This window comes from Pipra filicauda, unplaced genomic scaffold (assembly GCF_003945595.2).
Source record: "Pipra filicauda isolate LSUMZ 115617 unplaced genomic scaffold, ASM394559v2 scaffold127_size2900866_pilon, whole genome shotgun sequence".
Taxonomy (NCBI): domain Eukaryota; kingdom Metazoa; phylum Chordata; class Aves; order Passeriformes; family Pipridae; genus Pipra; species Pipra filicauda.
The window spans coordinates 1,196,971-1,220,529 of record NW_024103740.1 but is presented as its reverse complement, the minus strand read 5'-3'; the positions used below and the strand labels follow the sequence as shown (position 1 = coordinate 1,220,529).

Below are 23,559 nucleotides of genomic sequence, written 5' to 3'. Positions count from 1 at the left end.
CCGGGCTGCACAGCCCCGGACCTGCCCCCGGCCGGACTTTGCCCGCAGCCGGGACGGACCGGGCGCTCCGGGGCTCCCGGCACCGCTCACACACCGGGAACGGGGCTCTGGGCGCTGCGCGGCGAGGAGGAAACGCCCGTCCCGTCCCGTCCCGTCCCCGTCCCGTCCCCGTCCCGTCCCGTCCCGCGGGGCAGCGGGCGGAGGGGCCGGGCCGGGCCGATGGGTGCGGGCGATGCGCTGTGCGGGCCCGGGGAGGGCCCCGCCGGGCCCCGGGTGAGTGACCGAGTGACCGCGTCCGGTCCGGAGTGCGGCTCCCCGGGGGAGCCCCGGACCCCGCTGTGGGGGTGTGAAGTGTGAGCGGTGAAGTGTGTTCCCGTGGGTGCGGGCTTTGCTTCCCAGGAACAAGTTTTCACCCAAACAGAACAGCCCGAGTTGTTCTCAGTTACAGTGAATTTGATAGAGTTGCATGTACTGCGCTGCTGGAAGGATGTTGGAATGAGTCTTGTCTTGGGGAAGTTTCCGCTGAAGGACCCACCACAGAAATACCTTTAAAAGGGCTCTAATTTTTATCAGTCCGGGCTCTCACAGATTTCCATCCCCAAAATTGATAAACTCCCATAATAATTTGTAAGCCATTATCTATTTCCTCTTTTCATCATGGTCATTCCTCAGCCTCGCTCTGCAAGCTGAAGGAAAACATAACCTTGCCCGTTTATGTACAGTTGCCAGATGAGATCCAATATTTGTTCAGTCAAAAAGTCACAAAAGGTTAGTACAAACAGCTGAGGAAATGCAGTTCATGCACTAGGACACTTTTTTCCTCCTAATCTCCATTTCACTGGTCATTTCCTGTTGTTTGCTATGATGGTTCCCAAATGCTGATCATCTGTTTAATTCCCAAATTACCTTTTCTTATTCCATTTTCATTAACTTACCTTTCTTTTCTTTTCTCTCTAGTTGTGATACATGTCCTTTCTTCGGCATCTTTCACTTTTGCAATCTTTTCTTTGTCCTGCCTTTCTACTTCAATTCCCTCCAAACTGCTATAGCTGAGTTCGTCTCTGTTGCCAAATGTTTTTTACAATTGAAACCCTAAATCAACTTCCACTAACATAGTAGATCTCAGCTGTAGCATTAGGAACCTGCATTAGGTGTGAAATTCTGTGTACATCTGCTTTACTGTTTCACTTCTGTGTTATTTCTGTGACAGGACTGGAATCAGACATGGCATACCAACACCTCAGGATTTACCTGGTGCTTTGAGAGCTCAGTCATCACCTGGATCCCTTGTGCCTATCTTTGGATCTGTTTTCCTTTCTACTACCTGTACCTTCGACGCAGGAACAGGGGCTATATCAGGATGTCCCGCATCTTCAAAACCAAAATGGTCCTTGGATTCATTCTGGTGATACTGTGTTTTACTAATGTTTTCTTCATGCTGTGGGAGATAAGCCAAGGAATCCCACGGGCTCCAGAGTTCTTCATCAGCCCTGCTGTGATGGGAATCACAATGGTAATTCCTCCCTTGTCTGTCTGCACGTGGCCAAGCTTAGCCCTCTGGGGACAGATCTTGTATTTCCCACGTTTCTCAGTATCTCTGAGCACAAATTTGGCTGATGGGGAATAGAAGGCCCACAAGCCATGGCTTTGGAGTCGGGGCAGACCACTGGAGCTACACCTACAACACAGGGCCCTGTGGGCAGAGCAGACCTTGCCTGTTGGCCCACTTGTAGTTTTATTATTTGCCCTTTCTCCAGAGACATTCTTGAGTGCAAAATTGCACATAATGCTGTTCAGTTTTAGCCTTTTAGGAACAATACTACAGCTACTACAGCTCTGAACATCTTGAAGTGTTTGGACAAGAAACTGATCTTTTTTCTGTGGTACTCATTAATTTGATAACAATGTTTGGCATTCCATTACCAGGTATTTATGTGGACAAATTTGTACCTCCTCACAGATCCTTGCCATGTTCCTTACCCAGGCAGAAAGAATGATGGGCATCCAGTCTTCAGGGGTCCTATTGATTTATTGGCTGCTCTCGTTCGTGGCTGCCGTTGTGATGTTTAGTTTCAAAATTCAACATGCCCTGGAAAGAGTAAGTGAAATCACATATTTTCAATGTGCAAGGGTATGAAGTCTCTAAACAGCAGAGCTGTTTTTGTCTCATTGTTGCAAGGGGGAGAACAAAATTCCTCTCTTAAAATATGTGCTGAGAAAAATGATTGCTGACACTATATATTTGTTCATTTGGATGTTTATTTGCAGCAGAGTGCTTGCTGGCACATCTGAGACTTATTGTTAGTGGCCATTTTCCTCAGATGAACAGGCTTCTTTGCAGTCACAATAAGGAATAAACAAAAGTTTGTTACCTGTGTGTTTTAAGTAATAGGGGAAAAATATGCAGCCATGAAGCAAAATACAGCTGGGACCTTGCTTGTTCCTGCTGTGTTGAAGGCACAAGGCTGCTTGTTGATGTAACACTTGGCAACTTCTTGCTACCAATACACTGTTCCAAAAATAATTAGACTTTTCCATTGTTTTTTTCTCTTTCTCATTCACAAAATGAATTAAAGAGCTCTTCATGGAGCCCCTTAGACACAACATTTATAGTAAAACTTAGCAAGTGCTTTATTATATCAACAACTCACCCCACTGGGTGAGCAAGGAGCTTCTATCTCTCAGAGCATTCAAAGTTCCCTGAAAAGCGATGGAATGTGGACATCTGACTTGACTAGAGTACTATGAATCCTTACAATAAAACTGTCATTATGAATAATAAATGTGTCTTATTTAGCATTTTCTGAGCTTCCAGTTTCAGGAGTTATCTATTTAGCTCTACACAACTACAGCTTAAATAAATGCACCTCATGCTTCAACCCAAAACCCCGAGCTTATGGCTGGTAGAACATGAGAAGCCATCTTTCTCTGCTGATTTAACATGATGGTTCATTTCCTCATTCTCACCAGTATTCTGTTTCTTAGGCCTTCCTGGAAGACCATTTCCACCATGTTACAGCTTTCCTTTATGGCAACCTGGTGCTAGGAGAACTTGTGTTATTCTGCTTAGCTGATCACCCTCCCTTCTTCTCTAAAGATGTCAACAATCCTGTAAGTATAACATAGCTTTTCCTAATGCACTGCTTCATTGCTGAAACAGGATTTTAAATTTATGGGCATACACAGGAACACAAGTATCTGGGTGATGTCAGATGCATCATTCTGTATAAAGGCTGATGGTTTTAAAAGGTAACTGGCAGAATTTGAGATAACAGTACTCTATCTCTCTATGTATGTTTTTCAAAACTACAAACCTTTTATCCATACTCATGTTTCTTGTCACTGAAACCAGCAGACAGGGCTCCTATTGCTTCCCCTGTTGTTGCTCTCCTGTGCAGCAGCACTTGGTGGTATGGGTATGAAAAATTTCTGTGCTTAAGAAAATAAACGTCTCTGGGTATGAAGAATTATGTTCCTTTTTTTCTTCTATCTGAGAAGTTATTCGAAGTCAAATTCTCCAAAATCTCCCAATCCCATTGATCCTCCACAATACACTTGCTCTGTCTGGGTCAGTGAATTGAGGGGTGGGGGTAACTCTTTGATTGCTTTTCCTGGGGGAGCACAGAAGGGAATTATATTCATCTGACACATGCACTTTTCTGTATAAAAATATCACACGTTTTCTCTCCCATCAGAATCACTGTCCAGAAGCCAGAAGCTCTTTTCTTTCCAAAATCACATACTGGTGGTTCTCTGGGTAAGAAAACACAGAAGATGTGGTTTTGCTAGAATATCAGAAAAAAAACAGCAGCATAAGAGACGGTGTAGAGGCAGCCAGCAGGAAATATCTCAGCCCCTGAGTTAGCTTATGGAGTGAGGATTTAAATTCTTTCTCCAGGGGTTTGAGGTATTGTCACAAGGTCAAATTATAAAAATTTCACTTACTTTTCTCAAAATAATTCAAAACGTAAATTTGTGATTCTAGATAATTCTCTTCTACCTCCTAACTACCCTTCCAGTGCCCTCCCAATCATGAAATAGATCTCAGCAGTCCCAAAAGATCACTGCACATCAACCACAGCCCTATCTGCCTGCCAGACCTTCCTGTAACAAATGCTGGGCAAGGGAAAACAGTGAAGAGAATATAGGCCCAGTCTGCTGCTGAGCACCCAGAAGTAAAACAATTACATTCCTTGGGCCTAATGTCTGCTATGATAAGGTCTCATCTGGTTTCACTGAACCCAGAGTAAGTTACACTAAACTTCGGTCCCACTGCCCAAGACTCTCATTATGGACTAGAAATTAGGGCTTACTTGCAAATCCTCATTATGTTGACAGAGGACAGCACAGGACAGTCCCGAGTAGTGTTGTAATGCAAGTTAGTCTCCACGTGCTCACTGTGGTGCACTAATTCAATGTCCATCTGTTTTGAAAGTGTTACATGCACCACAAAACCTTCTGCATTCACCTGACTGCAGTCTGTGTGTTCTCCAGGCTTCTCTGGAAAGGCTCTCAGCAGTCCTTGGGGGTGGATGACTTGTGGCCAGTGAGGAGAGAGGACTCCTCTGAAGAAATTGTTGCCTGGGCAGAAAGAGAGTGGAAGAAGTGTCACAGCAGAACCCAGCAGTGAGTACTTGATCTAGAGAGCACATCATGGACTCAGCTGGGCAGGTCTAGGTGATCTAGCAAATACACTCACAAGTGTTGGTGTGTGAGTTCCTTTGTGCAAAATCTGATTTTAAGTGTTAAAAATTGCTGGAGAACATCCTGCCATTCCTGGAAGTACAGAACTAATTTTTTTTTGTGAGAGGGGTCACTTTTTGATGAGCATTTATATTGAACATGGTATGAGACCTGGTGTAAGATATTTAATGATTTTTTGGAAGCACAAGATTCCCAAGCTTTCTACAATTGTAGCTAGCTTTCTCATTGTTACTTTCTTCAGAGAAAGGGAGCCTGCTACATTTAAAAAGGGTCAGAAGACTGAAGCTGGCACAGCAGAAGCTGAAGAGACCGAGGCTCTCCTGCAATCACAGCACAGTGAGAGCAGGCCCTTACTGAAAATGTTTTGGAGCATGTTTGGAACCTATTTCCTACTCAGCACTATCTGCTTAGTTATCTGTGATGTCTTCATGTTCTCCATCCCAAAGTTACTGAGGTATGTGCATATTTATAATATGTACAAGATTGCTGTGTTCACGAGCTCAGAGGTGTGTATGTCAGCACTCACAGAGGTGGGCACACACACACTTGCCTTTTGAAATCTCTTGTAGCTGATGAAAAGAACTGAATTGTCATTTGAGCTTAGCCCACTGTCAACTCAGGAGGAGAAGTCACCAAACCACTGTCTCCACTGCTCCTTTCCAACAGTGGAAAGGACAGGATGCACTAAACCATGTGACAACTTTACTAGAACAGGAGTTATTTGTTGGTTCTGTGTATCACATCATTTGCACAAGGCTGTCAGCCCCTTGCTGTAGTCTGAAGGCTCTGTGTTCCCTGACTAATTACAAAGAGCACAGCTGTGCATCCTACACATCTTAAGAAGCTTTGTTGGTCAGTTGGCATAATGCTTTGTGGATTGTATTGGTACAATATAAACCTTCACTATGGTATATTTTCAAGTGCAAAATCCCTTCTTAATCATTACAACTAAGAGAAGTTCTGGAAATGTCAATGACTTCCTTAGATTACAGCTACCACTTTGCATATTTCTGACAAATTCATAAAATTCAGGAGCCATCCATAACACTGAAAGCGAGGTCTCCCCTGAGAAGATGCTGAGATCAGAGGTTGTTACAAAACCAAGAGTGGCTACATGTCAAAAATCAGGATATTATATGATCTAGGTTACTCAGCAGGGTTTTTTTCCAGTTCTTCTGCTATTTTACTGATAAACCTCTCAGACAGAATACAGAAAAATCACTGCTATTTCTGCCAGTTTGTTTTTATGTGTCTGATATTTCCTCAGTCCTTCGTGAATTCAGCAACATTTTGCCCCTGTCTTGCAGCCTTTTCCTGAAGTTCATTGAAGATCCAGAAGCCCCCAGCTGGCTTGGCTATTTCTATGCCTTCACTATGTTCCTTTTGGCTTGTCTCCAGACTCTGTTTGAGCAACGCTACATGTACATGTGTCTTGTTCTGGGGTTGAGACTGAAAACTGCAGTAACAGGGCTTGTGTACAGGAAGGTGAGTCTGTAGCTTCCTTTTTAGTTTCCTTTTTTTTCTTTCCTAGCCCTACATTAGTAGTTACACCATTGTTGGTACAATGTTTCTAGCAATATCAGGATGTCACTCTGTGCTATATTCATCTCTGAACAGTATATGGGAGGTACTTTATAATTTACTTTTCAGATCTTACCTCTGAAGAAAAAGCCAAGAAAAGGAAAGAGCAAAATTCAACATAAAGTTTCTTATGCTGTAGATGATGGTTAGGGAAAACAGTAAATGCTTCATCCTAAAGTGAAGTCACATGCAGCAGCATGGTTTCAATACCTAGGATTTGACATCATCTTCCTCCCTTTATTTGTTTTCTTTCTTTATGAGGAAAAGAGAGTTGTTTGACTTCTTGACCAAAGCTGTTGTTTGATGATGTTTCTTTCCTCTCTACCCTATCTAGATCCTACTTATGTCAAATGCCTCAAGGAAAGCAGCAACCATAGGTGAAATTGTTAATCTGGTATCTGTTGATGTCCAAAAGCTAATGGATCTGATTATCTATTTTAATGGGACCTGGCTTGCTCCTATTAGGATTATCATCTGCTTTGTCTTCTTGTGGCAGGTAAAATATGACAGTACTTATCAATCCCTTTCTATTCTACATATCCAAGAAAAAAGGGGGTTTCAAAATTCTACTCAGAGCTTTCCTGGTTGGAATAACCTGAAGTTGCCATATTTTTCTTAGCTCTGTAGCATGGTGCATTCACTTTTCTTTCTGGAAGGTGTTTTTTAACCAAAACCTGGTATTGTTTCGGATCACTTACTTAAGCCAGCCACAAGATGTCCTCGTTAACGCATCCAAGGACACGGGAGGAAACAGGAATGGCTGGAATTGCCAGTGTGCTGCTGGATCACTTTCAGCACTAATCTAGTTCCTAACAAGGAAGCAAATAAATTCAGCGGAGCCTGATGACAGGAGTTCCCCTGCCTGGATGGTTAACAATCCACAGCGCTTAGGGAAGCACAATTCCCAGGAAAGGCAAAGGCAAGATTAGAGCAAAGCCTTAACCATGAGGGATGTTATGCACAAGTTCAAGTAAGAGGGAAGGTAAGCAAGGGAACAGAAAACAGTAATTTCTAGTCATCACCAGAAATTCTTTCTCTTTCCTTTTCTCACCTGGCAGCTTCTAGGGCCATCTGCCTTGACTGCAATTGCTGTATTCCTTTTTCTTCTGCCTCTGAATTTCGTGATCACCAAGAAGAGGAGTCAGTTTCAGGTACATTTTGCTTCATAAAAACAGAAATTGTTTACTGACATATGTGATGGCTTAATATTTATTAGTCATGCTTACCATGATTGTCTGAAGGAACATAAGAAGGATTTGAAGCCTGCAAAGCTTCTTAGAATTTAGACTAAGCTCTTGCATGTTCAATCTTTTACCATGTTTGCCCACCTTTTCTGTGTTTTTTATGTACTGCCAGTAAAAATAAAGCTCTGAAGATGAAAAGCAGAATATTTCCCAGCCTAGAAGATTCATAAGCGAAATAGTACACACAGCTCAACTGCAGGGAAATTTATTCAGGACTTAGATGCAGGAATAAGGTATATTTTCAGAATAACTGCACCATTAAACTATCAACCTATTAAACGATATAACACGAACATTTATTACAGGAGACCCAGATGAAACATAAAGATGAGCGGGCCAAACTCACCAATGCCATTCTCAGTGACATTAAAGTAATCAAACTGTATGGCTGGGAGAACACCTTCATGGAGAAAGTGCTTGGGATCCGGAAGCAAGAACTTCAGGCCCTTAAAAGATCTCAGATTCTCTTCTCAGCATCCCTAGTTTCTTTCCATTCATCAACTTTCCTGGTGAGTGGATCACCTTCCTGCATAAACCATGTGCTATTACTTCCATTTCTCTTTGTACAGGTCCTCCCTGGACAGATTTTCCTGTGGGAAAAGCTTCTCCTGTGGGATAAACTAAAGATTATTTCCGCCTGGAGGAGTTGGCGGTCTCACAGGAGTTGCTGAGCCCCAGTGGAATGAGCCATGCAGACATTTACACTGTCCTAACAGTTCCATGGACAGGTGATCTGGTCTGGCACTGTGCTCCAGGCAGCCCGAGCCTGCTTTGCAGGATCCACCGGGAGACCTCCAAGCCAGACAGAGTTCATGGCACAAGCCACATTTGCACTTGCTGTTGCAGCTCAGCTATGTGTGTTTTCGGTGGGAACCTGCTGTGCTTTCACCTTGCTGAGGCTGCAGAACAAAAACTTCCTTAATGCAGAACAAATGTCAAATGATCAACTTGATACTGTCACCAATATGCAAGACCTTTGGCCGTGATCCCTGCAGAATGGGTACTGTGCACAGAGGTGGTAGCCTGGATTTAACTAAACGGGTTCCAGAGTCTTTAGGAAGGGGCCTGGCACCCCCGAACCGTTCTCTTCCCTGTCTGAAGCAAATGGTTTGCTTTCCCTTTGCTCCCTTTCAGATTGCATTTGTCATGTTTGCTGTCTACACCCTGGTGGATAACACACACATCCTGGATGCTCAGAAGGCCTTTGTGTCTTTAACACTGATCAACATCCTCAACACTGCACACTCCTTCCTGCCCTTCTCCATCAACGCTGCTGTCCAGGTTAATTGCAGGCTGTGTTCCTTTTCCTTTGGCCATAAGGGGTTTTTTTACATATCACCATTAACAGGTAAACAGAGAGATTCCTTAGGGCTTTGCACATCAGCCATTTAATTGCTTTTCTGAAACAGTGAAATGCAAGCACTTGCAAGTAAACATACTTTGTTGTATTGTTTTTCTGTAAGACTCCTTTCACTAACAAAATAGTCAACAAGAATTACTCATAAGTCTTTTGGAGCTCATCACAAGCACCAAAAGACCCCAGAGGTGCTTCCGGTCCTTTTTTTAATTGCACAAATCAGAACAAATAGAGCAAAATCTCCATAGGGGATCAGTGGAAACCCTGCTAGCCCAGGCCAGAGAGAAAAGCAAATCATTGCCCAGTAAGATATAGGGAAATTAATTTCCCTCTTACATTTTAAGGCTGTCACAGCTTTTCGTGTACAGAAGCAATCACTGGGAAATTGCAGGATGAATTGGAGAAAAAAGCACCAATTTCACTGAACCAAAAGCACCATGAAGGCTTTTTGCTAAGCTAAGTGGAAATAAAGGCAGTTAACATAAGGAAGAGCTGCATTTGGCCAGCTAAGCCTACAACACCTGCAACATAGCAGATGATCTAAGTGTTCTTCATGTTGAGTCTTTGGGGTTTTGCTCCCTTTCTACTCTAAATCCTGTTTTCTTTTGTGTGCTGCTTCATTTCAGGCCAAAGTTTCTTTAAACCGCTTGGCAGCTTTTCTGAATCTGGGACAACTGAATCCTGAGAGCTCATGCAGAAGCACTTCTGGCTGTGGTGAGCTTTTATGTTAGCACTGTTACCTTAAAAGAGGAGTAACTTCTATTGTTCAGCTTCTACTCAGGGTGCTTACCATAGTCAACAGAAAAATATTTGCCCCTTACTGTCACTTTATCTCTCAGGCCTATTTATTTCTACCAATAAAATCTAATCTGGTAATGTATGTCTTTTTTCATACTTATGGTTCATTTTATGTAATATACACACTGAAACATAAAATCATATAAATAGGGATGTTTCTGTAGCACCTTTTGCATTTACAGGTATTGTATTTCTCTTCATATTTTAGCACAGGCAAGTATCACCATAAGAAATGGGACTTTTTGCTGGAGCAAAGAAACTTCTCCTTGTCTTAGAAGGTACAGACTTACTCTTAGTCATCTCTCAACTCTGTAGGGCAGGTGTGGAATGTCCAGAAGCTTCTGAGTTCACTTCATATTTAATGTTGAATTCTGAATATTACAAAGTCAGACAAAACATAATCTTGGTCTTCTGTTTGGGAGCAGATAAATGGGAAGGTGCCTGTATCTGAATGTTGCCTTAATCTATGGAGGCTGTTTTCTTTATACAATTTTCTTGTTCAAATATGAAATTACAGTAATTTAAGTCAAAAAAGTAGAACAGATGGTATGCAGGTATTATATATGGCATCACTAGATGCTTATTTCAACAGGCATTGACATTTTTGAGAAGAAACCATGTTGAACAGCACTGATGTTCAGGAATTTTTTATATCCAATGCTTTGGGCTAGCTTATCTCCAGAGTGGGGATCTGGGTCTTGGATCTGGGTTTGAAACTCAGAGGGGGATGTGGATCAGCCTTTCTGGTTGGAGGTGTCTTTGAAGGGATGAAATTAGGGTGGTTTACTTGGGTACCTTTTTATTGCTACAAGACAATAGCAAGAATTTTAATAATTTCCTCTTCAAAAAGTGTACCTAAAACATGATAAGAAACTAATCTTTTCTCCACAGGATAGATCTTACCGTGCCCCAAGGCTCTTTGCTTGCTGTAGTTGGCCAGGTGGGTGCTGGGAAGTCCTCCTTGCTGTCAGCATTACTCGGTGAGCTGGAGAAACTGGACGGCTCAGTGACCATGAAGGTAAATTTTTCCCTGAGCATTTGCTTCTAATTAGGCTGTTTTCAGGAACTGTAAGGTATTAACCAAGGCATCAGGTACTTGATGACAATGCATTTATTTACTGCTGAATTTTAACAAAGGCTGTATGTATCAGTCCACATTTAATTATCTGAAGGTGCTGAAGACTTTGGAAATAGGAGCTGAAACATTGCTTCAAAGATCCAGTTCTATTTCCCACTCTGACAGTGAGTTGAAATGTCATCCTGGTAAATCTCATCATGTACTTGCACCTCTGTGTCCTCCTCTGTCAGATAACAACAGTGCAGACTCATAGTTTGCAAAGCCCTCTGAGACCTATCAATGGTGATGATCATTCCAGACTTCTATTAACTCAGAGAGCTTTTCTGCAAAGATGGGTTCCCACAGTGTCAAGTTGAGCTTATGGAAAAGATTACTAACATTGTTCCACTTCTATAGGACACTGCAGCTTATGTCCCCCAGCAAGCTTGGGTACTAAATGCTACAGTGGAAGATAATATTCTTTTCGGGAAAGAGATGGATGAAACATGGTTCAATAGAGTGATACATGCCTGTGCACTGCACCCTGATTTGGAGAGCTTCCCTGCAGGGCAGAAGAGTGAAATAGGAGAAAAGGTACTTATACTTAGGTTTATATTTTGGCCAACTTTTCTTTGAGTAGCTACAACTTCAGGTGTCCTGCTTAAAACACCTACAAAGAAATTAAACTTGCAGGAGGCAGGTGCTCAGTGATTTCTGGAAAGTTGGGCCATGATCTAATTTAATTTAAGCCCACCTCCTGACAGTTAACCTCACCAGAGACATGAGAGTTGTTAAAGACAAAAATCAACAAATCCAGGCCATTCTGGGATGCTCTTTTACAGGAGAGTGGAGTTGCTCAGAAGACTCTGCCTCTGCAAGAGCCCTATTTGGAGGGATGGAGATGCACTGGTTTAAAAATAAGGGAGTCATAAAACCTCAGCACAAAATGGAGTCAACAGCTGACAAATATGCTGTAGCTGTGGAATAAACAGAGTCAATACATTTTTACAGGGAATAAATCTTTCTGGAGGGCAGAAGCAAAGAGTGAACCTTGCTCGTGCCGTGTACCAGAAGGCTTCGATTTACCTGCTCGATGACCCCCTCTCAGCTGTTGATGCTCACGTCGGACAGCACATTTTTGAACACGTTCTTGGACCCAGTGGTTTACTGAAGGACAAGGTTTGTGTTATAAATCCTGAACTCTAAACAATTGCACAACGAATCTCATTAGCAGAGCCCCTGAAATGTTTCCAGTAAGGTGGGTTACTCACTTTATCAAAGGCTCCCAGACTCTTTTTTGGTAGTGGCAGCAGTGGAATGGGTAACCCCTTCAGGCCACACAGCACCTGCAAGTCCTGCAGGGAACCTCACCAAGGAAGAGTAAGACTGTCTTTATCCTCATGCAAACCACATGCCTAGTTCCAGCCTTACTTCTACAGCAACTTTACTGTTCTTTGGTCTTCTGTCAACATTATCCTCCTCTCTTTTTGAGAACTGCTTCTAGCATAGTTAGGAAGAGCTGTCTGATCTCTTCTAGCAAATTGTATCATCATAACAACTAATCCCATCACTTTTGAATAGTTCAGTGGCACCTTTACAGTTCTTATCACTTAAACTTCAGTCTTAAAATCCACCTTAAACACTTCTCTTCCATTCCTTTTGCAGTGGTGGTGTTTTGTTATTCCTTGGTATTTCTCTGCTGTCAGTTAATCTGGATAATAGATGTAGATACATGAGAAGGGATGCTAGAGCAGCTCTATTTAATTCATGGTATAAATTGCCTAGAAATACTTGGTTCAGTTTCACATGATAGAAGGAACACAGGTAATCTCTTGCATTAGAAAGTCCAGTTATAACAGACATGCCTGACTATAAATACCTTTGTCTTCATGAGGATTGGTTGCAAGTATCAGAATATAATTATTGTATTGAAACAGAATGACTGGCTAAGAAGAATGTATCAAACTTAAGGAGTACTCAAGGGGCTTGATTTTATATTAGAAATATAGAACATGCCAACTTATGTAAGGGGAAATTACTTTTCTTATGTCCTCTCCTACAGCAAATACACTCAGAAATGTAAATGGAAAGGAGCTCCACTTTCATTCCCTTCGGGCTGATCAATTTTTCAGCCATGAATTTGATTCTGAAATACTGATATCAGTGGCAATAAATGTGGCATACTCTGCAATTAACATCTTCCTACTTAAGACCTTCAACCAGAGGGGAATCAATAACATGGAATTGGTCAGTGAGTCAAGTAAAAGGTCCTCCAGCACACAGGGTGCCAGCCTGGGACTTCAGGCTTCAGTTCCCATCCTCACTCTTAACGCTGTGCACGACACAAAGCGAGTTGATTCACCCCTCCACTTCCAAGTTCTGTATAAAGCTGTGCTGCAAAGATAGACTTCCTCAGAGAGGCAGAAGTGATAGGAATAAATAACAAAAATATCTCCAAGTTAGTAAAAATCATAGCTTGCACTGATTACGTGTGTGTCTTCAGAAGCCAGCTGAGTGCAACAGCTCGAGTTAGCAGGGAAACAGCAGAAAACATGTAACTGTTCCCTCTTGATTCAAGCAGACTCGTGTGCTGGTGACTCACACAATCAACATTTTGCCTCAAGTGGACAACATTGTTTTTCTGGTGGATGGAATGATCTCAGAAACTGGTTCCTACCAAGAACTTCTACAGAGAAATGGGGCCTTTGCAGAATTTCTTCATTCACATGGTACTGCAGAAGAGAAAGCATGTGCTGGTTTTCCAGGTAACCCAAATGAGTTGGAATCATTCTTCCTAGGTCTATCAGTCAATTGTTTCCTTAATATCACATTTGTTTTATTATGGAAATATGCCGGTCAAATTAGCTGACTCATCACCTCCGAACTGGTCCTTGAATCCATCTGAGTAGACAACACTCATGCAGTAAACAGAATTACCCACTATATGTACTGTTTTTCAAGTCTAACCTTGATATTTCTACCCTTCGAAATCTTTCCTCCATGTTACCAAGCTTTCAAGGACTATGCAGGACAAACTGAGATTCTAAAGCATTTAGAAAAAAATGTATTTATTTCACAGCTATAGGAGACACCAAAGGCACCATCACATCTAGAAATGGTCCATCTCAGGAGAAACTCTCTAGGTAAGCTTAAAGCAGTCTCAGACACTGAAGAACTTATTCCAAAAGCCCATACAAGCCTACTTGGAGGCTCTTACTGAGTATAATAAAGGTTTGGAGTCGATCTGTAAATTAATAACAAGAGCACACAAGCAAAACTCAAGAGCTGGTAAGAACCTGGTCTTCAATGTGGAGGTCAACTAACACTTTCTCCATATTTCACAAGGACCAGAACAGAGCTGACATACAAGGCACTTGTATGTGATACACTTGTTTGCTGTTCAGTTCCCAGTGGGGCTGTAAGGTCAGGCTCACTCCAAACCAGCCAGAGCGAGTGAATGCTTTAAGCCTTTGCTTGTTAATGGCTTGACAGAGCCCAGGCCCTGTGACAAACATGGACAATGATTGGGGTCACTCTGGAGGACTCCAAAAACTGCAGCCCTCAAAACAGGCATGAATATAGGGGTGGGTAAAGAGAACCAGCTTGGCTAAAAATTGAAAGGAATTTTGTTTTCTTAATGAAGTGGCAATTCAGTCAAATCATCTGCTGTGAGAAGGGAGACCATTCCTGTAAGTCAAGACTGTACCAGTGCTGCAGCCACCAAAGGAAGATTAACTAAGGGAGAGAAAACTCAGCATGGCAGGGTAAGCACAGCACCTTCCTGTAATGGCAAGGACACATCCCATGGGGTTATCACACTCATGGCAGGCTGGTCAGCTCCCTGCCTAAGCTAAGAAACACCTCAAAAGGCTGAGGCAAGGAGGGTACTGTGAAAGGAAAGAAGCAGACATGGTATTCCAGTTAGGAAGAATCACACATGGATGAGGGGTGTGTTCAGGGCACATTGTGGCAGTAGTAAAATGTGGAGAGGAAAAAAATAGCTGAGGCTAGTGGTACTGAGAGCAGATGAGACTAAGAAGACAGACACTCCAAAAGAGGCAGCTTTTCCTCTAGGGAAGCACAGCATTAGGCAGACTGGGATGTCCTCACCTCTCCTGATCAGCAGTTACTCATACAAGCAGTCAGTGTGATACATGACAGTTCTCCCTCACTCACAGAACACACTGCCCAACACAAGGAAAGCCCACTCTCTGCATTCCAGAAGTAGCACAAGCCTATTGCAATAACATCCATCACTTGAAAATAATCATTAGCACCATGGATTTATTTAAGTATGGCTTCACTATTCATCCATGAAGAAAACAAAAAAAGGATTAACATGGTTGCTATGGCTGTGACATATAACTGAGTAGATATGCCATAATAAATCATTCTTTATTTCAGAGCTGCTTTTGCTTGCTAACAAGCTTGATCCTCCCAACCTCTCCTCCTGTCTTTCCCCAATTGTACCTCACTCTAGGTCAATACTGGGGTTTATGCAGCCTACCTGAAGGCGACAGGCTCAGCCCTGTGTGTGTTCATCCTCCTGTCCTTCACCTGCCAGCAAGCTGTGTCGTTCTCTCGGGGTTACTGGCTCAGCATGTGGGCAGATGACCCTGTTCACAACGGGACACGACAGCGCACGGAGCTGAGAGTTGGAGTCTTTGGTGCATTAGGAGTAGTTCAAGGTCTGTTTAAGTTGCTCACCTAATTCTTCTCTGTATTCCCATCTCCCTTCCCCATATCCAGGATGTTTTCTCAGAATATAAACAAGTGCATACCCACGGGTTTTCAGCCTTCTGGGCTTCTGGCACCAACCCTAAAGGTTTGGCACGGGACCTAAAACTACAGGTTCTGACGCACAGAGAGGATTTCTAAGGGATCTGAACAATATTTTCAGTGTTACTGCCTGAAATTCTACTTCATGGTATGCTAGAGGTCTTCTGTGCCTTTCAGCAGACCATGAAGAACAGTGTCTTCCTCTGTATTTCTTGCTAGAACTAAATGACCTGAGCCCCTAAAAAACATGCAGCAATGAAATAACTACAACATCCTTATTTTTCTATCCTGCCTCCTTATATCCAACATCATCTGCATATCTTTCTTCCTCTTATCTCTTCTCATTCCTACAACATAAATTAATCATATCAAAGTGCAACTAGTTGCTCTTCTCCATGCTGAACTAAATCTTGGCTTAGGTCTTTTGCATGTAAAGAGGGAGAAAAAGAGGAACTTCTGGAGTTCTACATTTCTTTATATCTTTCTCCTTAAAAATGGCCACAATTCCTTTGGTCATTCTCTTTAAAAATAAAAAGAAAAAATATCACTGAGAAATTTAAAGTAATTCCAGTCAAGCTCACTTTGTGAGGAATAAATAATTTGTGTTGCACGTTTAAGTTGCTGAATCCATCAAGCTTGCTTAGAAGGTCTTTGGCTGCCCTGCAACTACCCTACAGAAAGGGCAGCTTAAGCCAAGCCTCAGAGCTGCAGGTAATTCCTACTAAAGAGAAAATCAGCTCCTTTCACTGGTGCAATGTTCACAGTACTAAGTGGAGATCATGATCTCGCAAAGGAGAACTCTAAGGTGGATTGTTCATTCCTTGTAACAATAATTTCTTTTCTCTTACAGCCCTCAGCAGGTTTACCTCCACAGCAGCAGTCCTGCTGGGTGGCGTGTTAGCCTCCCATCAGCTCTTTCTGCAGCTGCTGAGCAATGTCACTAGATCCCCAATGGTCTTCTTTGAGCAAACACCCATTGGAAACTTGCTGAACCGCTTCTCCAGAGAAATGGATGCTATTGATTCTGTCATCCCTGACAAGCTGAAGTCCTTCCTGGGATTCTTGTTCAACTTACTGGAGATCTACCTTGTGATTATAGTGGCTACACCATGGGCAGCGATGGCCATAGTGCCCTTGACTGTTCTTTATGCTGCATTCCAGGTAGGAGCTCACAGAGGTACAGACAGGAGAGGCTGGAGCAGTATGGCCATGTCCCTGCAGAAATCCTCCCTCCATTTCTTAGGAGCAGAGACATGCAGAAACTAGTTTCATCATTTTAAATTGCATCTGAACAAGAGTAACGTCAGTGGCTCTTCCCACATCACCTCCACCTTCCAAAGCTTTCCAGAGCCCTCACAAAGAGGCTTGTGCTTTTCTGATGTCAAATCCTACTTAGAGCTACATTCCTTGTCTCCATTAGTGTAAATTCAATCATATCAAGACCAGAAAACATTTTTCCTTTCCTCCAGAATTGCTACACTGCTTTTTAATATATCCATGTATGCCATGCAGCTCTCCCATTGGGCTCTGAAACCCCAAATGCTTTGCCAGCTAAGACTGAACATGAGGGAAGGGCAAGTAAGGGTGCAACTCCTCTGTTCTCCATCAAGCAAAGGGTTCATCTACAGGAGAAACTGAGTGTGAGTTTAGAGGTTATTTTGAGTTCAGAGCACCCTGGCTCCTTTCCCCCACCCATGAGGTTATTCTTAATGAAGACAGGACATAACACAGGTAGAAATGCTACCTCACCTTTTAAGGGCATCTCCTACCTGCACACTAGGTTTTATAACACTAGGATAGAACGTACTATTGCACTTGCTGAGGCCTTCCCAAATTTTCTGTGGAGCACCTCCATGGAGACATAAACCTTCTAATGACTTCCCTTTCCATTTTCCCTTGTGCCAGCACTTCTACGTTATCACCTCGTGCCAGCTGAGGCGTATGGAGGCTGCCAGCAGGTCACCCATCTACTCCCACATTTCAGAAACTTTCCAAGGGAGCAGTGTGATCCGTGCTTACAAGGACCAGGAGAGGTTTATTTGGAAGAGCAACTTTCTAGTGGATGAGAATCAGCGAATATGCTTCCCTGGAGCTGTTGCTGACAGGTAACAAATCTGCAGTGTTTCCTTGCATGGAAAGCAGAGTGGAGACGGTGCTCTTGGGGCTCGGGTGGAGGTTCACAGATGAGGCAGTGGTGCAGTGTTTTAGGGGTAGAGTGGCCTCTGTCATCTCCTGCACTGCACCCTCACACAACCAACATGCTCCCAGCTCTGTTGTGTGGCCAGGCACAGACACACACAGAAACAATGCTGCCAAAGGTACCACCTGGTGCCCAAAATGCAGGAAGCTGTAGCATGTGCCTGGTGACGCCCATCACCCCATTACAGCGTGCACGAGGCCTATGGTACATGCAAAACCCATCAGACCACAGAGCTATGAGCCACCAGTCATGACAGGAATGAGGAGTACTAGAAAGAGTGAGATATGTTAGACCAACTCATCCAAGAAACCATATGCTGGCTGCTCTTTCCACCAGGCCTTGGGGAAAATCCTAGGAGAGACCATAAGCCAACCAGTTCAGACAGACTGTAGCCTTTAAGGAGTTACAAGGTAGCTGGATAAGAGAACCAGGGTGTGACAAGAGCTTTGTTGAGTATTCTGTACTCCCAGCAGTTCCACAAGTGTTCTATAAAGTAATCACACATTGCACTGGGAGAAAGGGAAAGGACCAGCAACAGCCCTGTACTCTCCTCCTCTTGTAGGTGGCTTGCTACAAACCTGGAGTTTCTAGGCAATGGCATCGTGTTGTTTGCAGCACTATTTGCAGCAATGGGCAGAACACATCTTAGTCCAGGAACTGCTGGCTTCTCCATTTCATATGCTCTTCAGGTAACCCAGTGCTGAAATGCCTGCCTTTTATCAGAAGTAAATGCATTTTGATTTCTAAGAAATTGCGAACTATTTCTGTGCCTTTCTAGATGCCCTTTCCTACCAAATCCTGCTGTCATTGTTGAAACCCACATTATCTGGAGCACATGGCCCCTTAGGGAACAAACCTCATAAACACATGCACAAGGCATCTTCTTCTCCTGCACCTGAACTAATATTTAAGTCGCAGCAAGCCCTGAGCAGCTGAAGCAAGGTCTTCAGCATTTGTCTTACCTCCTTGTAGAGTAGTTACACAATAGCCTAAGAAACAGCTACACTATCTTTTAGCATCCAAGTCAGCAGCATTTCATTCTCTATAAACTTGCTGAAGGGGCTATGAGAGGAGCTGGCTACGCTCTTTAACACAGCTTTACAAACTTTCACAAGGACCCATGGTTATTTTTTAAGCATTTTAAGGTTTTCTGATGTAATTTAATTTCTGATGTAATTAGATGATGATTAGGTCTTTATAAATAAACTGGGTAACTCACAAGCACAGGTCAAGACTTATTTTATCTGCCCTAATGCTTCTTTCTCGTTTTGGTAGATAACTGGTGTTCTGAACTGGATGGTGCGCTCCTGGACAGACATAGAGAACAACATTGTTTCTGTGGAGAGAGTCAGAGAATACCTGGGCACTCCCAAGGAGGTACCTGGTCCACTACTGCCCTTACTAGCAGGGGTAGAACATCTCTGCAAACTAAACAAGTAATTTTTCTGTTCCACATGAAGAAAACTCTAGTTTTCCCCTTCTGAAAGCCAGTCATTTTTCCTTTAAAGAACTGCAGCATTTGGGTTTTATCCAACTGACTAGAGTTGTTTTATAACCTCTGATCATCATTATTTCCTTAAGACAGTTAAGCACTGGATTGCCATTAAAATAGCTTCACTTGGTAACACTCATGGAATGAGACATATTTTCTGCCCATATTTGGAGTATTTATTGTGTGACTTCAGATGCAATCTCTGATAACTGATGGCTGCTAGATAGCCTTTTAGCCACTCAAAGTCTCCAGTGCAATAATTTTTTGTTCTGTAATCATTAAAATTCCATCTCCATATGCTGCCCTGAGAGACACTTTCAGAGTCCTGTTTACAGAGGCATATAAATCTTTTTTTTATTGAACCACTCATAAAGTCACAACTCTGACAATGCAAATAAATGTTCATCCCATTTTCAGTTGAGCCTCAGCATCTTTGCATAAAGTAAAAAGTCAACATCTGCAGTATGAAAGTTAGAAGCCTTTTTGCCTTTTGGAAGCAGTAAACAGACTGGGGGGACTTGGCACAGAGGTCTTCATAAACCTCCCATTCCAGTATGGCCACTTGATTGGTAATTTAAATCAGCTTTATATGTTGCTGTTTGTTTTCATCTGTTTAGGCACCTTGGACTCTGAATGGCAAACCTGAAGGTCAAGTTTGGCTCACTGAAGGGAGGATTGAATTTAGAAACTATAGTTTGCGATACAGGCCAGATCTGGAGTTAGCACTGAAACATGTCAGCCTAACAATCCATGGGCAAGAGAAGGTAAGAAAAGCCACTTGTACGACAAGTGTGAGCAGAGCTGGGCAGTGAGCAGAGCTGGGTGGGTACTGCTCCTGCCCCACAACAAGCTACAGGAACTTGGAAGCTGAAAGCTGCAGGTAAGCCTGAGCCCGTCTTTCACACTGCACACTACACAAAGGAGTGTTTCCAGGCTTGCTGCATACACCAGTCATTCTTCTGAGTAAAATTTAATTTCATACCAGGTTAGCAGAGTTACAGCAAAGCAATTTCACTTTTAATTCTAGTGCCACATGAAGGCCCTGTTCTAACTGCTGCCTTGTAATTATGGTTCCCATCAGAGGCTTTCATGATTCCTTTTCATACAAAACAATTACAAGTTATACATTATTCCCTCTAAGAATGTATTGCTGGACTATGTGAACCTTGAACAGCCCTAAAAATCTGATCCATGCAAAGCTGTCTCTCTTCAAAAGGCCAAGAGAAACTACATGACAGGTTTGTCCAACTGTGGGAAAACAATCAGCATCAAAACCAAAGGCTTTCCACTGCACTTTACAGATTGGCATAACTGGAAGAACAGGAGCTGGGAAATCTACTCTTGCTGTGGGATTGCTGCGATTGGTGGAGGCTGCAGAAGGAGTGATTCTAATTGATGGACAGGATATTGCTCAACTAGGTCTCCATGACCTAAGAACCAAGATAACTGTCATTCCCCAGGTATGAAATTTGTTTCCAAAATCCTTGAGCAGTAAGTCTTGAACGTTTAGGAAGGGTTTACAAAGGTTCTGTGAGAGGAGGGGCATTCTGAAATTTCAGAGTTGGAAATAACCTGTGCCATGCTTGTTTCCCATTCAATATAATATTAGTCACAGATTCCCCAGCAGGGAAGACCAGAGAGCTTGTTTTTATCATTCATTTCAGGAGTTGTTTGTACTGTCTCTGTGCTCAGGATCCAGTTTTGTTTTCTGGCTCTCTAAGAACGAATCTCGACCCACTAAACCAATACACTGATGCAGACATCTGGACAGCTTTGGAACTGACTCAGCTCAAGAACTTTGTTGCAGATTTGCCAGAGCAGTTGGAATATAAATGCACTGACCAAGGGGAAAACCTAAGGTACCTTATCTGCAGAAAGACACTGGCAGAGCAGTACTAGCCCCTGGGCTAGGAGAACAGCTAGTTGGATAAGGAAGCTAATTTCTTTTGTGATTTTTTTTAATGGTGCCCAGGCAATTTGCATTATTGTCCTGTTTAGCAGCATGAAATCAAATCATAAGACACCAAGTGGAAGATCTTTCAGACTTGGTCACTGTGGTGGTTTGCATTTGTGCAGTACTTAAAACCCTGGAATCCTGTTCCAAGTGCACATCTCCTGGGTGCCACAGTAATATCCTCCCTTTGTTTCTTTAGGCTGTTTCATGCTGTTACCTGCCTGCAGTGCCATCAGCCTCAATCACCCTTCCAGAGAAAGGGAACAATCACCTTTTCATTACTAATTTCAAATTAATTATGTATTCTGACCCCAGGGAAAAATGACTACAGCTCTCAGTTTACCACCCCTCTTCTTACTTTCAGCACTGGTCAGAAACAGCTGGTTTGTCTGGCCAGAGCACTCCTGAGGAAAACCAAAATCCTCATTCTAGATGAGGCCACAGCAGCAGTAGATTTAGAAACTGATCTTCAGATTCAATCCACCCTGAGGACTCAGTTCAAAGACAGCACAGTGTTAACAATAGCTCACCGGATAAACACCGTCCTGGACTGTGACAGGTAAGATCTTCAGCCACATTCCTGGGGAGGAGGGAAAACACAGGCAGCCTGTGTAACTAAACACACCACACAGTGTTAGTGAACAGCAATTTCATTTCTGTCCCTTTCTTGCTTAACTCTCCAACCTTTGCTTTAGAGATTGTAGGATCTCTCTTGAACCAGCTAAGCACCAATAAGTTAACCAGAGATTATTGACTGCCACATGATACACTTCATGCTGTGTCATACCCCTTTTCCCCCATTGACAGTGCAACCATGACTGCAGCTCTTTGCGTCATCCAGAAGTTGTGAAACTAAAATACCCACTCACAAATCTTATTCCAGTCTCAGTTGCCAAAAAACCCTCCTCCCAAACTCAGTACTTGTATAGTCACTCATCAGAAACAGCAAGTACTGATATTTATTTGAAAACTAAGTATAAACAACTAAGTTTATCACAGCTGCTGGTGTATCCCCAAACTTACACTTCTCTTCTAATGTTCACAGGATTTTAGTCTTGGAAAATGGTCAGATAGCTGAATTTGATACTCCAGAACACTTAATAGCTCAGAAGGGACTATTCTACAGACTGATGGAAGAATCAGGCCTTGCATGACTCACTTATGGAGTATCCCACAACGCCATCAATATCAGGAATAATTCATCTCATAATTGAGTTGTTATCTTGGTTTCTGTCTAAAATGCCTGACACTCATCCAAAGCTCGTTTAAGCCATAACCGCAGTGAGTAGATGAAAAGGGATGACTTGAGATACACGTTATTTCCATAAGAAACTTAGAAATTCCATTTTCATTGTTTCCACATACCAAAACCTCACTTAACTGTTGAAAATGAGCCAGTCAGGACTTAAATGTTTTTCTGGTATAAAAGCAAACAAGCCAAAAGAAAAAAGGCCACAGCATTTCCAGTTTATTCTATAAATGGAGCCCAAATATCTGCCATACTTAAAGATTATACAGATTACTTTTAAAAGCCAACAAGATTTTATGGACAGCGAGGAAGAATTTAACTGGTAGCAACCAAACTTAACTGTTTGCAGTTTATCCAAGGCTCGAGGCAGAACAAATGTGGCATTTTGTCAATGTCTTTAGGACTGCTTACCTGGGTGCTGGTTTTACACAGATGTGGGCTCCAAGGCAGCAGCTGGAGCTTGTCATCCAAAGTGCACAAACACTGGGGGAGGTGGGAGGGAGGAGAGGAAGTGGGATGCCTGTTGTGGCAGCAGGGGATCAGATCCATTCCATCTCCCTGTCAGCTGTGGAGGCGTCCTGAGCCATCATGCTGTGCAGAGGGTGACACTGCCTGCAGGAACTGCCACTTTCCACACAGGTTCAAGGATGCAGGACAGGAACTTGGCTGGGAGTGGGGAAGAGAGCATTGCTCCTTCTGCTGAAGGCTTGGAGCAGCCCTGCCAAATGCTGGAGGTCACAGCAGAGCATGACCAAGTGTTGACACCAACACTTCCAAACTGAATTTGGCCACAAGGAATTTACAAGAGAAAAGTAGCAATGATTCACCTGTTGACCTGATGGTTCATTCCTGGTTTTCTTCTGGAGTGCAGGTTTACCTCCTACATGTGCTGCCCTGGTGCTGCAGAGCCTCTGGCATGGTCATCTTTCAGGTGCTACTTCAACAAACCAAATGGCAGCTGACAGGAAAACCTTCCTGGGCTTCCCACAGTGTCGAGGGGCTGCAGTCAGAGCTGTCCCCAAGTCTCTCCTCAGGAATCACAACACAATAATGTGACAGACAAATATACACTGTGAGATACTGCTGTTTACTGTGACTTTTGTTACAGCACTTCATTTTCTAGAGAGCTGAAATAAAAATATAA

General features: G+C 42.9%; 1 protein-coding gene and 1 long non-coding RNA gene across 3 annotated transcripts; one reads left to right on the top strand and one right to left on the bottom strand.

Moving 5' to 3' along the window:
• Positions 1-209: 209 nt before the first annotated feature.
• On the top strand, positions 210-23,559 carry LOC114000060 (multidrug resistance-associated protein 6-like). Of its 2 annotated transcripts, none has more exons than XM_027744001.2 (30): positions 210-273; positions 1,211-1,513; positions 1,961-2,098; positions 2,986-3,111; positions 3,696-3,757; positions 4,495-4,626; positions 4,946-5,158; positions 6,012-6,189; positions 6,620-6,781; positions 7,344-7,436; positions 7,835-8,038; positions 8,664-8,810; positions 9,513-9,600; positions 9,893-9,962; positions 10,576-10,702; positions 11,159-11,335; positions 11,753-11,920; positions 13,323-13,506; positions 13,821-13,884; positions 14,385-14,505; positions 15,222-15,429; positions 16,371-16,681; positions 17,426-17,625; positions 18,283-18,409; positions 18,996-19,097; positions 19,830-19,976; positions 20,514-20,672; positions 20,905-21,071; positions 21,531-21,725; positions 22,212-23,559. In XM_027744001.2, exons 1-30 carry the CDS (start codon positions 220-222, stop codon positions 22,318-22,320), a joined length of 4,536 nt encoding a protein of 1,511 aa, XP_027599802.1. In that variant the 5' UTR covers positions 210-219; the 3' UTR covers positions 22,321-23,559. The 2 variants fall into 2 exon arrangements, with proteins under 2 accessions (XP_027599802.1, XP_039246134.1); XM_039390200.1 differs by having other exon boundaries at positions 13,320-13,506.
• LOC114000062 lies at positions 212-15,782 on the bottom strand. Its single transcript, XR_005566830.1, has 7 exons — positions 11,828-15,782; positions 10,588-10,750; positions 9,975-10,055; positions 7,337-7,446; positions 4,314-4,581; positions 3,315-3,753; positions 212-2,089 (listed from the first exon to the last, which is right to left on the bottom strand). It is a non-coding gene; the product is annotated as an uncharacterized LOC114000062 (long non-coding RNA).

Coding starts and splice junctions, on each gene's coding strand:
- LOC114000060 (XM_039390200.1), top strand. CDS start 220: ATGGGTGCGGGCGATGCGCTGTGCGGGCCCGGGGAGGGCCCCGCCGGG. Junction 6,782..7,343: donor GCTTTGTCTTCTTGTGGCAG/GTAAAATATGAC, acceptor CTCACCTGGCAG/CTTCTAGGGCCATCTGCCTT. Junction 8,039..8,663: donor TCCATTCATCAACTTTCCTG/GTGAGTGGATCA, acceptor GCTCCCTTTCAG/ATTGCATTTGTCATGTTTGC.